This window comes from Magallana gigas, chromosome 4 (genome assembly GCF_963853765.1).
Source record: "Magallana gigas chromosome 4, xbMagGiga1.1, whole genome shotgun sequence".
NCBI lineage: Eukaryota > Metazoa > Mollusca > Bivalvia > Ostreida > Ostreidae > Magallana > Magallana gigas.
The window spans coordinates 31,454,802-31,470,644 of record NC_088856.1 but is presented as its reverse complement, the minus strand read 5'-3'; the positions used below and the strand labels follow the sequence as shown (position 1 = coordinate 31,470,644).

The following is a 15,843-nucleotide window of genomic DNA, read 5'->3' as shown; positions in this document are numbered from 1 at the left end:
GAGAGAGAGAGAGAGAGAGAGGAGAGAGAGAGAGAGAGAGAGAGAGATTTAGTTATGATCTCAAAGGATATGTAAAACTAAATAGTTAATTATTATGAAACCTCTACCAACAATAAATTGATTTTTTTTTCACTCGTATATACTTAATATGTTTATTTGTTTTTTTCTTCATAAAACATCAATTATCAAGATAATATAAATAAAATTTCATATTCCGCTGAATGTGGATACTAGTATGGATATCATTTACCAATATTTCGAACTTAAATCCTTTTTCGAGTACCCTATGATTTTTGTGTCAAGATTCCATACATGAAATAAAAGGCATTTAATTGGAGTTGCCTAAAGTTTAAGATTCCTTGCATTATCATTGATGTACTCAGAGGATGCTATTTTTATTACAGAAACAAGTCGTGTTAAAGTTGCACAAACAATTCGTCATTCTTAAATTTAAATCTTTAAGGACGTTGTCGTTATTTTGTCCTTTCATATTTACACATAGGCTTATATCATTTGAATGATGTACTGTCTTTTACAATGTATAATAACAACTTGAGGTTTTCGGAAAGATATGACTAGGAAAAAAAATAGATTCCCTCCAAATAAATAAACAAAATTTAGCGCTTTTTGTCGCTTTGAGATTGCACACATTACCTTTAAATAACAATAATTATGAAAAATAGAAATGAGAATAACATGAATTCTTTAACACATATAGAAAACGAAGGTCCTGATGTCAAAATAGAAAGAGTTCATCAATATGGTATGTTCAGAGTGAAAATGTAAAACATTTGATGAGGAAATCCGAATAAATCAACGTCGAGTGCGGATCTAAAGGGAAGAGGGTCCGGATGCAAACTTATCAAATTTTACATTATGATAGTAAAATTACCGTAGAAAGTTCTCGGACCCCCCCCCCCCCCCCCCCAACCCTTCACAGACTCAATAATGGAATGTCGGAATTATAATACATGTACCATAAACATATACTGATTATAAAGGTAGTGGCATAATTATAATTCATCATATTAACCTTTCTTTTTTTTCATTATATTTCTACTATATCTAAGCATAGATTGTTTAACAAATGTCTTTATTTTTATGAGAGTCTTGCGACTTTTGGTATCCTGAATTCATTTGGATAATACAATCCAGTTAACGTTTTAACGCGTGTGACAAAATTTGAGCAAATTGGAAGAATCTTTAACTTCTTTTTTTTAATTTGCGATGGTCATTTTTTTGCGATTTAAAAAGCTTTCCTTGAGCAAACAATACTAGTTTCGTACATTTCTACGTTTTATGTTTTTGCGAACTAAAAATGATCGCAAAAAAGCGAAAATTAGATCATCGCGAAAATTACCGGATATACTGATTAAACGCAAGGTGCCTGAAATTAGATTTCTTGTTTAATTCTTAATATACTTAGAAGGTAAACTTTTATCAATTAAATAGGTCCTGATAGATTTACACAAACAATCTCAATTCTTCAGTATGTTATCCTAAGGGCTTGCTTATATTGTCCTTGCATATTTACATCATGCAAGCCTAACACCCTCATATCTTTTGAAATGAAGTATTACTTTTTACAAAGTATAATTATTATATCAAAATTAACATCCCAGGTTCCCTGTAAATGAAGTTTTTTGAAAAGAAAATACTATTGATCACCTAGAATGGCATGGACCCCCCCCCCCTCCGTATCCCTAGTACGTTGACGAAAATCGTATTGAATTGCACGCATTGTATATCATCAGTGACTAAATGAATTGACCAAAGTACTTACGCTAATGAACTGCCCTAAGTATGTCAATCCTTTTTCCTAAAGATTTTTTCAAAATAAAAAAAATAGTCAAACAATGTATTTGCTTTAATCAAAATAAATGTATATTCAAAAATATATAGCCATATTTATACAGAGGTAATAAAAGTGGACGATATATTAGTTTTGCTATAATTATTGTATTTTGAGGCATGTGTATAAAGATTGGGTTGTTGTTACAGGGACAAATATCACAGCATTCAAATCAACGTAAAACATACGGTTAATACAAAGCAAAGAATTAGCAAATAGCAAAAATAATTTTTGGCCTTTCTCTTCAGACGTTCATTTATATACTGGTTTCCAAAAACTATATAATATACATGTACACACATTGAACTGCAATATGAACACAACTTTGCATGACACTCAAAACAGATTGGAATACAAGATAAAGGCTGAGGTAAAATAAGTTCACTCTGCAAAATGGCGCAATCAATAGACTTTTACGAAACATTCAATTGCAAGCAGTATGTGTACTGTTGTATACACAGAAAATGAATGTCTTTAACAGCCCTGGGAAGTTATCTGATTTCGAGACAAAGAGTTACTAGCAATGAGCAAAATAAACGTGTCCCATGCAAAGGCTCAGACAAAATAACCATAATAAATATTTGTAGCTCACACATCATAGCAGACCAAAGTATGGTTAAAAATGGGTTTTTAAAGTATATATTGTATATACAGGAGTGTGTCCATATCATACATTCTTTAGATGCTATTATTATTATAACCTTAAATGGCTTATTATAATTATAAGCAATTTAAAAAATACATGTATACCTATGTCAAGGTATTATAAAAATAGATATGAATATGTATATATTAAATACGTTCTGAATACATTGGTTGTAAATCTCATCAACACGTTCTTTGGTCCCATAAAATACATGTTAAGTACATCTTGCGCATATAATTTCTTTAATAACAGAACACATTATAAGTGAAGCGTAGCATGGGGTAAACAACGTTAAATGAGCAAGAAAAATTTGCCGACAAAATATCATAAATGGTTAAATGCTGAACTTCCATAGGAGTAAAAATGGTGAGTGCTTCTACCGGAAATCGGGGCACTCAAATCGAGGCTGGGAGCATTAATGGCAGACCTGGACCACATCCGTTTTGGCTCAACTTCCTCCAAGCTCATTTCTCTCGGACCTGTGATTAGCATTGGTTTCGGGTGCTGAGAACCAGCGTCGTGTTCGACCGGATGTCCACCAGTGTAACTAAATCCGTACTGGTTCCCACACACAATGTCCAGTTTTGGTATACTTGCTCCTCTTACATAGATCGGCCTCTGATTCTTCCCCTTTACTTTATCTTCGTCAGTTCCGCGAATATTGGTGTTGATCCGATCCAGTTTGGGGTTGTTCAGAGCAATGTTGATGTTCCGGTCTTCAATTCCCACGTGACATTTCTCCTGCTGCGGTTGGTGTTTTTTGCAGTAGATCTGCTTGTCGTTTTTATCGTTTGCGTTTTGACAAAAACTCTTCAAATTCAACGACGTGTTGCAATCAGCGCAACGGAAACATTGTTTATGGTATAACACCCGCCTTACAGGGCCAACTTTGTCCAACTGATAGACTTGTTTGTTACATCGAAAACACGGATCGATAACGGATGTTGGTGTTAAAGGATCCGATGAAGAGGAGTGACTAGAGGCAGTACTTATGCTCCTGGAAAACGTGAATTTGTCTCGGTTAGGTGAGAGGGCGGGGACAGATGGAGATAGAACCTGCCTAGTTGTAACTGACCTTGACCGATTTTTCTCGTAAGAAAGGTCAAGGTCTTTCACCGTGGGTTTGGTCGCTTTCCGTGTTTCAACCGTGATTTCGGAATATCTATCGAACTCACATGTATTGTCACTGCGCGGAGAATCAGTGGATCCGCTCGCATTCGCCCACTCGGAAATGTCACACGACGCCTCGTCAAACGACGACGTTTCTGGGTCATCGTCTTTTCGGAGGATAGGTCGAGATAGTTTTCTCGCCATTGCAGTGAGTGCTTGAACGTTTGTGAATTTTGCTTTTGAGCCATGATGGTCACCATGGTCATGATGGACATCACTTAAGTGTTCGTCGAACGACGACTGTTTGTGTACGTGCGTTGCGGTGCGCGGGGACAAGTGATCGTCAACGTGAATAGCTTCCACTCGTCTACTACATCGCCTCACAATGTTCTGCTCCGCTCGGATCATCCGATCTTCATCGTCCGGAGAATCCGACCTGTAGTCCATATGTGGCACAATCTCCTGACTCCCATCGGAGGACACATGACTGGAGTCGTCGTATCCGCTGTCGATCCGGTACTCACGCGCATGAATCACGTGAGGCTCCACTGTCACTTGGCTGTCGCAGTGATCAAGCTTTAGTATCCTACCTGGGACCAGATGGTCACTTTCCTCTGGGTCGGAATGATAGTTGAGATGTCGGGGTGCCGGAAGATGAGTTTCGGAAGCGAAAAAGGTCTTGTCCTCAATGTTTTCACTTACTTCCGGTAATATATATTCCGGATCTCGCGTGACGATCGTTCGAACTGGAGCTGGGTGAATTGGAGAATTGCAGCTCACTTGCCATAGTAATGTACTTTTGAAAGGTTTTCCCTCTTCCATTTTTGTTCTTTTTCGATCCTTTTTGCACTTGGGTATTAATTGTAATGGGTTTGATATAATTTTCTACATAATTTACCTTCAATGACTCCCGTCACGTCACGTTTATAGAAATTCCAACCGCAACACCGTTTATTCTTGTTTTCACACAGGTAAATAAATTCCAGGTGAGAAATGAGAGAAAATAATGTCATACGCAACGTCTCCACCCTCCTCAAAGCTTATCCAACCTGGAAATCTTCTTGAAGTTGGTGCTCGGAGTACACGCGATGCCAAACACACGACAGATGTCAGCAAATGTATATATAAAAAAATTCCAATTCACGGTTATCAAGGTACTGTTTATAATGACATGCGTTTTAGATCGATAGGTTGGCGATTCTCCAAAAGAACTATAGAAGTTAAATCGTGTTAACCCTACACCGAATTATCCTGTTTTTTAATGTGTGTATATCCCTTTTGGAGAACACAAATTATAATGCCGATAGATCAATTAACTTGGACACCCGCTACTGGAACGCCCTTACAACTACAAAACAATCCCTTCTTTCGCTGCTGTCTATCGATTTGAAGGACCATTTCTTCATACACTCGCTCCATTCAGATTTAAATCCACGGCCATTTAATTATTCCCGTAATTCCGTCAATATTTTGTCCCTCTCGTAATACACAGTCCGGGGTCTGCTAAGTTATGTTGGACAAACCGGTCCTAACCGTACGTCTATGAGAAAAACGACGAAATCCCTCCTCTTCTTTTACCTGCCCGATTCGATTTGTATTACCTGTGTAATTAAGTTTTCTCTCTCGACGGGATCGAATCTTGTGTGCTTGCATGGACCTGCAAGTCTATCGTTGTGATATGGAATATTCCCCGTCTCGCAAATTAATCTTGAACGCAGACACACACACATTCATATATAAAGGTACATATTATTGATAGAGATTAAATCACTGGGATGAGTCTACATCCATTTTTTCCTCTATTTAAGCGAGGGTGGAACGTCTATGTTGTCATATTTAAATGTCTCTGCCGTGCGATCGAATTTTTTTTTTTATTTGGAATAAAAAGTGCAGGTATTGGCACTTTAAATCTATTGTTACAACTGTCTTTTCAATGGGTCGATCCGTGTTTTTGCCTAAAGAAAAGAGAAAAAAATACATACATTAATTTTTAATTACATCCTATTTTGTGATATTGAATAATAGATCTAGGGCATAGAGACGGTCCATATTTTTTGCACAATTGCTATTGTGATAATTCCAAATCCCAAGTTGAAAAACGCCATAAGTCCTTTTTGACCAATTCCTTCGTCGATAGATTCATAAGCGGGAAATATCTTGCAGCACAAATGTGTGAGTTTTTTTTCCTATTATGTGAAGTGTTTTTGACCAACTGAACGTTCTATAGATCTAGAATGAACTATGAGCTCGAGATGAGAAAATTTGAAACCAAAATTTTGCATGTTGGTTTTGCGATTTAAGAAGATTAACATTAAGACACCAAAACTCCATGAATAATTAAAATTGTTGGTTGCATTGTTAAGATCAATTGCGAATTAAATCAGAACATTATACCCAAGGCATTGTTGAAATATTTTCCTTCGCTGTGTCAAGTGGATTTCCGCGTTTCCGATATAGGTATATATGTATCCAACGGTTCGATATCATATACTTTGATGTCCATAGCTTTCATCTTATAATTCGAGTTCATTCATCTTATCGAATTAATCCAAAATAAAAACAAGACCAATACTCCAGAAAATTTTCCCCGGACCGAAATTAAATTTCCGGGAGTAAACGTAAAGAGAGACTTTTAAAAAGAAATGCTGTTGTGGTCATTTCAGAGATAAGGAACATTGCGAAAATATTTGAGATCAGTCGCGAAGATTTTTAAGTTATAAACAAACATTGGTGATTGAAAATTTATCTTACACGTCAATAACGATACACAATCGCATGCGGGGGACGGCAATCGCGGCCTAGTGGTCTCAAAAACAATGGCGGTTATAGCAGTTCGCCAAAATTAATAAGATTAGATAGCCATGCGTCATTTAGAATAAAACATTTGTACTGATCTGAAGATACCCTTCGATAAAAATCTGAAATAGTTTTAAAATAGAATATCAGGTTTTATATGACAATAAAGAAAAAAATACCAGTTACTCAAGAAGGATCTTTATTATATACGGACAATCTATATAGTGGGTCAACCTTCGTTATTTGGTTGAAATTGGAAAACGTAAGCGTGACAGTGATGAATGGAAACGAGGCTGATAACATCTTTTGTGAAAAGACCTAATTCTAAGTTTTATGTACTTAAAGGATTAGGCATACATTATAATGATGTTGGAAATACAATGTAAGGGCACCTACCACCTGTTTGAATATCAAAAACATGTATATACACTTGGCTAGTTTACATTTTCAATATATACGACGAGATAATCATTCCGCGGTCGTTTCGCTGCAATTGGTTTCAACCATTTAAAAAAATATGAAGAAAAGTTAACTGCATGATGCCAAAAAAAAAGGTCATCTTGTATCTACGTCAAACAAATTGGTTGAATAAAATTGGGCGTTTCTGGCGTCATTAAGAAACTCTTAAAAATTAAGATCTAGAATTTAACACCTATACACCCCTGCTGCGAATTATACTTTGCAAGTTGACGCTTTTGAAAAACGATACACACGTATAGAAATGACATTTTTTTGAAAGAGCTTGGTTCTTTAGTATATGCACGCGGGTAAATTAATATTTTGGAAACCCACCAGTGCTTTAAAGGATGAAAATGACACAATATACCCCATGCATTGGTGTTTCCAAGGATGGAAACTATTTTGAAACAAAATATTTTGAAATCTGTTTCAATACCAATTATATTGCTTCGTGTCATAAACCTACTTTTTCTCTGCCATCAAACTTGTCCTAATGATTTTGAGATGTATGGGTCATTGGATATAAGGGTAGTTTCTTCCATGAATTTATAAGTATTGTTTGTAAATGCAAAGCATGCATGCATTAATATTTCCTGCAAATTTCTGCAAAGGTTTAGACCCAAGGGTTAAAAAGACACTTGGCCTTGACGTGCATGCTTTTAAAACTATTATTTTTGATCCAAATAGCTATAAAGAAGTCGGTTAAAATTTCAAAATTAAGTTAAAATGATATTTAAAACAAACATATACTTCTCTCTCTCTCTCTCTCTCTCTCTCTCTCTCTCTCTCTCTCTCTCTCTCTCTCTCTCTCTCTCTCTCTCTCTCTCTCTCTCTCTCTGTGTATGTTAAATAAGTTTCTACACCATTAACATTTTCATCATATATTTTAACCCTTAGGACTTAAAAAAAAAATTGTAAAAATGTTGAAAACGTACATTTACATCTAAAATTCGGCCTACTTTCTATTTTTCTATTTTAAAGGATAGAAATGTAATGCATGTGAATTGATTAAAAAGAAAATTCCACAGGGCTTCCAAATACTGCACAAAGTATTTCTAGGTTAGGCCGATTCAATCTTTACCTATAGTATGCCTTCTTAGTGATGAGGTATTGCCGATATTGATAACTCTACTTCTACTTCCTTGATAATAAGCTAAAAAAGATTATAAATTATGCAAGAAGACAGTCGCTACTCCAAAACCTCTCTCTCGATATTGCAATGCAAACAAAGATGCAATAAATCCAAGATTGGATGGCTGGGAGCTTTGTTTTATTTGGGTCCGTATAGATAAATAATGCAGTTTTGCAAATTGAACGCAAAAAAAAATTATTCATCAAACTCGACCATGTCTTGAGGTATTTTTACTATTGCAATAAAAATGGCAAATGATAATGCTCAAAATTAACAGTCTCTTCTAATTGAATGACTGTCGTCATGGTCTATATAATAACAGAAATGTGCAACGTCTGCAATTAAGTTATTAGAACTTAGTTTAGAAAACGGTTCAATTGTTTCGATTAAAATGATATCGAGATATGCAAATCGCAAATTCTGCTCTACATAAAGTTGCAAAGCATAAAAGAAATTGCCACTGAATGAAATTGTTATAGTACTTCAAACATACGTTGAAGTAAAGATTTAGAAAGACTGGTTTTCGAAAATTAAATATTACATTTCTTCAAGCATTTAAACTGGTAGATTGAAAAGAATTCTGACACGGATATCGTAAAAAGCATACAGGCAATGCAATATCTCCTAGTGTGCACGAAGCCCCATGCAGACTGAATGTCATTGAACATGCACGTAAGATTTATTGATGTTCTTTGAAATTACAAGGCACTGAACTTATCACTCTAAAATTTACCCCCCCCCCCCCCAAAAAAAAGCAACCCCCCCCCCCCCAAAGCACCTACATAATGCAAAATTATGAAATCATCTTTGAAATAATGCAAAGGAAATTGTTGCAACATTCTTCAAAATGTTCATGCAATATATATTATATTCATTAGAAGCAATTTTGCAACTAACCTTGTAATAGAATTTTTGATGTGTGTTTCACTTCCTCGCGTGGCACCCGATGTTTGATGAAATCTACAATCTCCGTCGATTCCTATCGTTATAGAACGTGTCAAAACAAACAGGTGGCTCTTTAACGCATAATAAACCGCTAATTAGGAATATAAACGAATTTAAAACGGAAATTTTTTAAATACCCTTTAAATGCAAACATGACAGAACCGATTTTAATCTTGCCCAGTCGCGAGTTCAATTTCATCACCGGCTCATTTTAAACTTTGTGTATAGAATCGAACCCGATTGTTTCCAATAGTTACTTATCAATTAAAGTCAATAAAAAATGTGAATGGAGTTTAATTCTTATCGTATCTTTTATGCAATTCATTTGCTTTAAAAAAAAAAGGTTTGTATCTTGATTGCATTGAGCAGTGCATCTGAGGCAGTGCCAAAAAAGTAATCAAAATCTCTCTCTCTCTCTCTCTCTCTCTCTCTCTCTCTCTGAATAAATCAGTAAATATCATGTTGTTACATGCATATTTTAATTTCAGACAATTATTACTGCATGTATTCAAAATGATAAAGATTTGTTCAACAGTTTATACATACAATACAATCAGTTTTCAACACAGGTAAAGCTAGCTCCTTTGAATTAGCAATGTGACTCTGGTATTCATTATGTAGTTTCACAACAAAATAAAACACACAATAACTGTGTACAATATCTTACATCCGGGGTCTCTCTGGTCTAGGGTATTCAACACATATAACAATTCTTTAATAAAGATCTATAAATGAAAAAATGATAACTATATGTGAAAAATTGCCCTAATCAAATGCAAAACTTTGTTTGTAAACATTATATAAATAGTGTAATGAAGCACTTGGTTTGTGAGAAAAAAAAGTCTTAGAAAAAAAAAAACATTTTGACTAAATCTTTGTATCTGTAAATAGAACTGAGACAAAATATCCATCTAAATGCAAGTTCACAATCTTGAAAAAAAAATTATAGCAAAAATTCTAGCAAAATTGCCCCCATCACCAAACAAAAAAATCCTGATAAATGTGAAAATGTTTTTCTGAATTCCTAAAAAGAGCATTTTGATTCCCATTTATTCTGTTACTGAATATCAATACATGTGTATTTGCAAACATGGTCTCTCAATGTAAAAAAATACAAAATTGAAAAGTTCAACAACAAAAAATTAACCTACTGTGAGTTTATTTTTTTTTTTACATTATTTTACATTAACCATGGTTTAATCATTCCATTATTATTCATTACAGGTCCTTATCTGTATCAACCTTCTTGTCAGAGATTTGAAATATATTAGGCAATTTAAGGATAATGCCTTTTTGGATTACCACAGACATATTGTGTATTTCAGAATGGATAAAGGATTATCAGGATTAAGAAGTCAAAGAAAGTTACAGATACACTACTTTATAATCTCCCCACAGATTAAGGTTATGAAAAGTGAATACACAAAAAAATCTGGTCTGAAATCTTTTCCTCATGAAAGAGTATTTGTTCAGTAAATGAATCCAATATTAAAGCCACTTTTTTTTTTGGGGGGGGGGGGGGGGGAAGGGACTTAATACTTGTAATGACTCACAACAGGCTTTTTCATAACATATGGCAGATCAGATCAGATATTTTATTTATAGTAGGAAATAAAAACCCCAAATAATCACAAACCTGACACAAATGAACCTGAAACTTCAAGTTGTAAATAAAAACTATTCCACTTAAGTTTTCCCCCTTCAACATGTTTGAAATCTGTGTACATGCATATGAAATAGAGAAAAATGAAAGGGGAAAACCCTAAAGGCTTCAAAAATTGGAATGGTAATTTTCTTGTCTATCATAAGTATAATATGTTTAAGAACAACAAAGCTACTGAAATGACAAAAATAATTCAAAGCACTTTTAATAATAGCTGTTAAAAATCAATATTGTGCAGGTGCCTTTCAATGAGCACTTTGATATGGAAATAAAAAAAAGCCCTCATATTTAATAATTTGTAATCTGCAATCACTAAGAAATCCTTAGCACATGTAAATTTAAGGCAGACCCAAAAACATGTAAAATCTTTCTCATATTCATATTGCTCTACAATAACTGTTCCATCAAAATAATCACATAAAGTTTTTCACAATAGATAAGTAGACATACATGTACATGTGCCATAAATATACATATTATAATAATCATAATAACCATAAATCATAGAAAAATAATTTAATACGTACTGTTGAATACAATTGTGTATCAGAACATAATTGTAAACTTTGAATACCTCATTAACCAATAACATCATTCCTGACTATGCAAATAAATAAACTTGCTACAACTAAATCATCAGGATTTAATTTTTTTGATCACTCGATTCTTCATTAGGATATCGTCTTGGGAATGTTCTCCATTGAGATTTCCTCGAAGGATGAGCCAGAGTCATTTCCATCGGAAGCCTTGCCCCCCTCCTCGGCCTTCAGGGGACTCATCTGTGGGGTAGGGGTCAGTTCGGAGCTGAACCCCGAGTCCTGGAACACGGGAGGCTCACAAGTGTCTGGGGTACTCTGATCTCGATCTTTGTCCTCTAAAAGTTCACGTGGAGTTAACTCCCCCTTCAAGAGCTCTTCACTGGGACATTCAATCTCTGGGACAGTGCAAGTTGTCTCCCCTTCCTCCTCAGCCTCACTTTCACTGTCAGAAATCGGCATGTCTCCATCCATAACACTGCGGCTGTAACTGGTCTCCCTGGATGCTGTGTGGGATAAAATAGAAGCATTGTTTTACTATTACATGTATTAATTTATCATCAGTGACAAGATTCATATATTACGTAGCTGTTTAGAGTAGACAAGTCGTCTTCATATAACTTTTTTTGCTTAAGTTTTTATGTGAAAAAGAGGTCATGAAGTTTGAAAAGAAATTAATTAAAACTACCAGTAGGTTATATTTCATATATTTCATATAAGAGTTTATATATAAAAGCTGCTTAAACTACATATAAACAAGTAATTGTTGGTGCACTCTTAAAGAAAATTATGCTGAACCAAAGAAATGGTCAAATGGATTTCAAATTTACTCAGTGAAAAGAATATGCACTGTTTGGGTATTCCTACAAAGCTTTGAGAAATCTGAATGTGTATTAACTATATTCATGTACTGCAATAAGGGAGGAAACTCAAATTTGCCAACCAGGCTAAGAACCTCATGTCACAATATATGAACTCTTTCGTCTTTACCTTAGTCGTCCTCCTTAACACAACAAGGGTTTATTTTCAAATCAGATTATTCAGGGCACCATTTATGAAAAAGCTGTCAGTGGGATCAAAACGTCAGTATAATCTCAACATTAAATAATCCATACTTTCTTGAACATTGACTGTTTATGCAAGTTGCCTTGAACTGCCTTCACATCATTTAAATTAAGAATATCAACCTTGATAAAAATAAACCCAAGCACTATGTTTTTTCTTCCACTGAAGCTCTTGAAGGTTCATCCCTACATCATAGTTTTCATGTTCAAGATTAAAGACTAAATTGAATTGCTTTTTGCATGTTTACTGTTTTTCACATAGTTTTGAAAATTGAGGGCATTTGGATCAGAATAAAAATTATATGAAAACTTCACATGTACAAAGAAAACTTATTTGCATGATTAAAATATTTTCTTCATTTCATGGGGCCATTTTAGGCCCTTATCATATCAAATTATAGTTCTTTGCATGAAAAATAAAAAAAACAAACAAAGTTAAAAACAATTAATAAAGAGACTAGAGCAAGTCTATAACATTTGAAACAAAACCCTATCACTCTAATGTAGATTCCTTATTTTAAGCGAGTTCTTAATTGCGCGATTCAAGTGTTTTGCATCAAATCAGGGGAATATGAAATTGCAAATGCCAAATTTTTATTTTAAAGTTTCATTTAGTTGACGTGTAGGAAAAAACAAAAGAAAGATTTTAAAATCTGCTAGATGTTCTTCTTGCGATTTTACGCGGATATTAATTCCTCGCGTTTTATTAGGAATCTACAGTAATGAGTGACCTTTTACTTTACCTGACACACTATCATCGACGGAGCTGTCGTCGTCCTCATCATCTCCTTCGTCGGCCCTCTCCTCCTCCTCCTGGACCTCGGGGACGTAGAACTCGTTCTGGCGGGCCAGGGGCGCCATGAAGTAAATGGAACCCCCATCGTACACCTCCATGTAAGGGTGGGCACACAGTTTATGCTCCTACAAAATTTCAAAGCACATTTAAGAAAAATACGTATATCTGCCCTAAACATTACCACTAGTATGAAATATGGATACATGTACTTTGAATGATTATGTTTAGTACTCTGTTAGGTTCATGAAAATCCTTTTAAATTTCATATCTAAGCATGTCTTTTAATTTTCATTTTCATAAATTCATTCATTTTTGAATTCATAAATATACATGTAATCATATTTGATGTACTCGCCCTATGATTTACAAAGATTTCATAAAACCTTCCATATGATTTAAAAAAACATGAGGCGATTACCCATCCCCTGTCATAGTGGATAGTTTTTTGCCTCGGCAATACCGGGTACTCTAATATTTGACAATTTGCTTTAATTAAAGCAATGTTTATTCTTTAAAAAAACCATGAGTTTAAAGTGTTAATCTAACCTTTACATAGTTGTGCATTCTGGGATATACTCTCCAGACGGCTATAAGAATGGACAGTGCGCTCCTGTATGGGAAAGTTGTGTTCACAGCATAGGTCACCGAAGGTAGCTTGGCAACTTTATACCCACATTGCACGAGTTTATGTTGAACAAGTTCGTCAATTTCTGAACCGTCCTCTGATAGAATGGCACCCACGACATACCGCAACTTGTGTGACTCCACCTAGATAATAATTTCAATTGAAACATAAAACATAAAACCATATAAAACACATTTGATAGATAATAATTTGAATATCATATAACCCATAAATTTTAACTTGTCTTGAAAACAATCAAACATTTTTCTAAATGTGCAGTGTATATGATATATTTAAACAATGAATCCAAAGAAATTTATTTCTTTTTATATCCTGTGGGTTTATGATACCTTGCACATGCTTGCTGTAAAAGCCATCAATTTTTTTGCAAATGATATTTTTTATTAATTTGATTAGCAGTATACAAACATAAACATGATAAACAAGAAATATTCTGCATAAAAAGTTTAAGCAGTCATCTAACTGCATGTCTGAGTACTAAACATGATGTACAGAAAGTTTCATTTTTTTTTTATTACAACTGGAAACTTTATGTAATGCATCTAATAGTAGTATGGTATTGTCATTTTCAATTAGTATTAGTAAATTTACTGTCGGACTTCACTAGCTGTAAAATTACTCAAATATTTGTGAGAAGTTCATATATTAAGATGTCTGTTACAAATGCTTTAATGAATTTAGAAAAACAATTGATTATATTACTATTTACTTGTATTTATATAATTTATTATAGATGGAAAAGGTATCTGCATCAGGCACCCATGGCTGATAAAAAAGGTAAATAGTGAATTAAGATAATTAAACTTATCACAGTTGTTGCAATTGATCAGATTTACTGTTGTTTTTTTGTCCTATCTTGTCCATGAATTATTTATCATGAAATGAGAATGACGTCATACAAACGAACATGACTCGCATGCAGCTCAACGGTGTTTTTAACATAGGTGTCTGTCGTGGTAACAAACAGAATAGGAATCTCACCACTTCGGGGTCGTCATAGTAGATACCCACGGTCTTCTGGCCCTGTGGGGTCAGGCCACACACCTCCGTGAATACGGGGCCACATTCCTTGTAGGGCCCACGACAGAACTTGTAGGCGATGACAACTTCACCTAGTGGGGGCTTTCCCGTCTTCACTTCAATCGTTTCGAATAGACCAGATAAGAGCAGCAGTGCCAGAAGAGTGAATATCAGACATAAAAACAAAACTCCGATACCAGCGAGAAGGAGCAACTCGGCCATTGTTTTGGTTTTTCGAAATATCTCTTGACTGTTGTCCAACAGTATAGCAAAATTGCAAGATATTCCGAAAGCTAGATAAACTAGTGGTCCACGTGCTGGTTCTCTTTTATCTTGATCTAGGTGGATTCGTATGCCTAGCATTTTGACCCCCACCATTACAAAAGTTGTGAATATTATTTGTACAGAAAACCTCTATAGTAAAAATTTAGACCGCATATAGGGGACATCATTGGACTTTTATTTAAAAAAAAATAACTAGTTTGAAAAATATGAATATTGTCTTCCCATAACCTATTTTATGAAAGGAAATTAGCAAAATTGAATTAAACAAAGAAGAAAAAAAAATCAATGCAGTTCTAAGTGTAGCTATTTCATCATGCGTCGAATAATTTTCACAAAGCATCGAACAACCATACAATCACGGTTGAGAATAAGAATAGTGATTTTTTTTCTTATTTGGTTAAAACAAAACATTCAGAGGTTGAAATAAATTTGAAATTTAGATTTAAATCAATGTAAATCCTTTAATTTACAGTTATGACATTCATGTATGCATCTGCATGTGTGAAAGGGTAATGGTATTGTCAATGAGGGGTGCACTTACATTGCTTTGGTTTTAGAATACCTAAATAATAAAACCTGGATTGTTAATTTAGTGCTTGCCAGTCGGAGGAAAAGTCGTTGCTATTAGCTTATATGTAACAGGGAAAATGCAAATGGAAACTGTCCGATGCATGGTGAATTTGTGTCCGATCGATGGTGAAATAAACATATTGAGCAAAAATAACATCAAATTTAAATGATCAAATTTACAAGGCTAATTTTTATCTAAATTTATTTTGAAACGCACTTCTTTCCATTAAATTGCAACAGATGGTGCAATTTTGCAGAATACATTTTAGAACGAAAAAAAAAACATTTAAATTTTGCTACTATATAAAAATATCTTTTTATAT

At 34.4% G+C, this 15,843-nt stretch overlaps 2 protein-coding genes across 2 annotated transcripts; both read right to left on the bottom strand.

Annotated features, from left to right (window-relative positions):
* Positions 1-1,852: 1,852 nt before the first annotated feature.
* Positions 1,853-9,048, bottom strand: LOC105330238 (uncharacterized). Its single transcript, XM_034448527.2, has 2 exons — positions 8,893-9,048; positions 1,853-5,563 (listed from the first exon to the last, which is right to left on the bottom strand). Exon 2 carries the CDS (start codon positions 4,428-4,430, stop codon positions 2,823-2,825), a length of 1,608 nt encoding a protein of 535 aa, XP_034304418.2. The 5' UTR covers positions 4,431-5,563; positions 8,893-9,048; the 3' UTR covers positions 1,853-2,822.
* A 349-nt stretch (positions 9,049-9,397) lies between these two features.
* On the bottom strand, positions 9,398-14,926 carry LOC105330236 (testis-expressed protein 264 homolog). Its single transcript, XM_011431842.4, has 4 exons — positions 14,627-14,926; positions 13,546-13,767; positions 12,947-13,124; positions 9,398-11,645 (listed from the first exon to the last, which is right to left on the bottom strand). The coding sequence occupies exons 1-4, from the start codon at positions 14,885-14,887 to the stop codon at positions 11,275-11,277; spliced, it is 1,032 nt and encodes a 343-aa protein (XP_011430144.3). The 5' UTR covers positions 14,888-14,926; the 3' UTR covers positions 9,398-11,274.
* Between the last annotated feature and the right edge of the window lie 917 nt (positions 14,927-15,843).

What these genes read in the sequence shown, in the direction of transcription:
- LOC105330238 (XM_034448527.2), bottom strand. Translation starts at nt 4,430, where the DNA reads ATGGAAGAGGGAAAACCTTTCAAAAGTACATTACTATGGCAAGTGAGC.
- LOC105330236 (XM_011431842.4), bottom strand. Translation starts at nt 14,887, where the DNA reads ATGGCCGAGTTGCTCCTTCTCGCTGGTATCGGAGTTTTGTTTTTATGT. An exon ending in ACTATGACGACCCCGAAGTG is followed by an intron (nt 13,768 to 14,626) that starts GTGAGATTCCTA and finishes ATTATTATCTAG; the next exon opens with GTGGAGTCACACAAGTTGCG. An exon ending in CGTCGATGATAGTGTGTCAG is followed by an intron (nt 11,646 to 12,946) that starts GTAAAGTAAAAG and finishes TATCCCACACAG; the next exon opens with CATCCAGGGAGACCAGTTAC.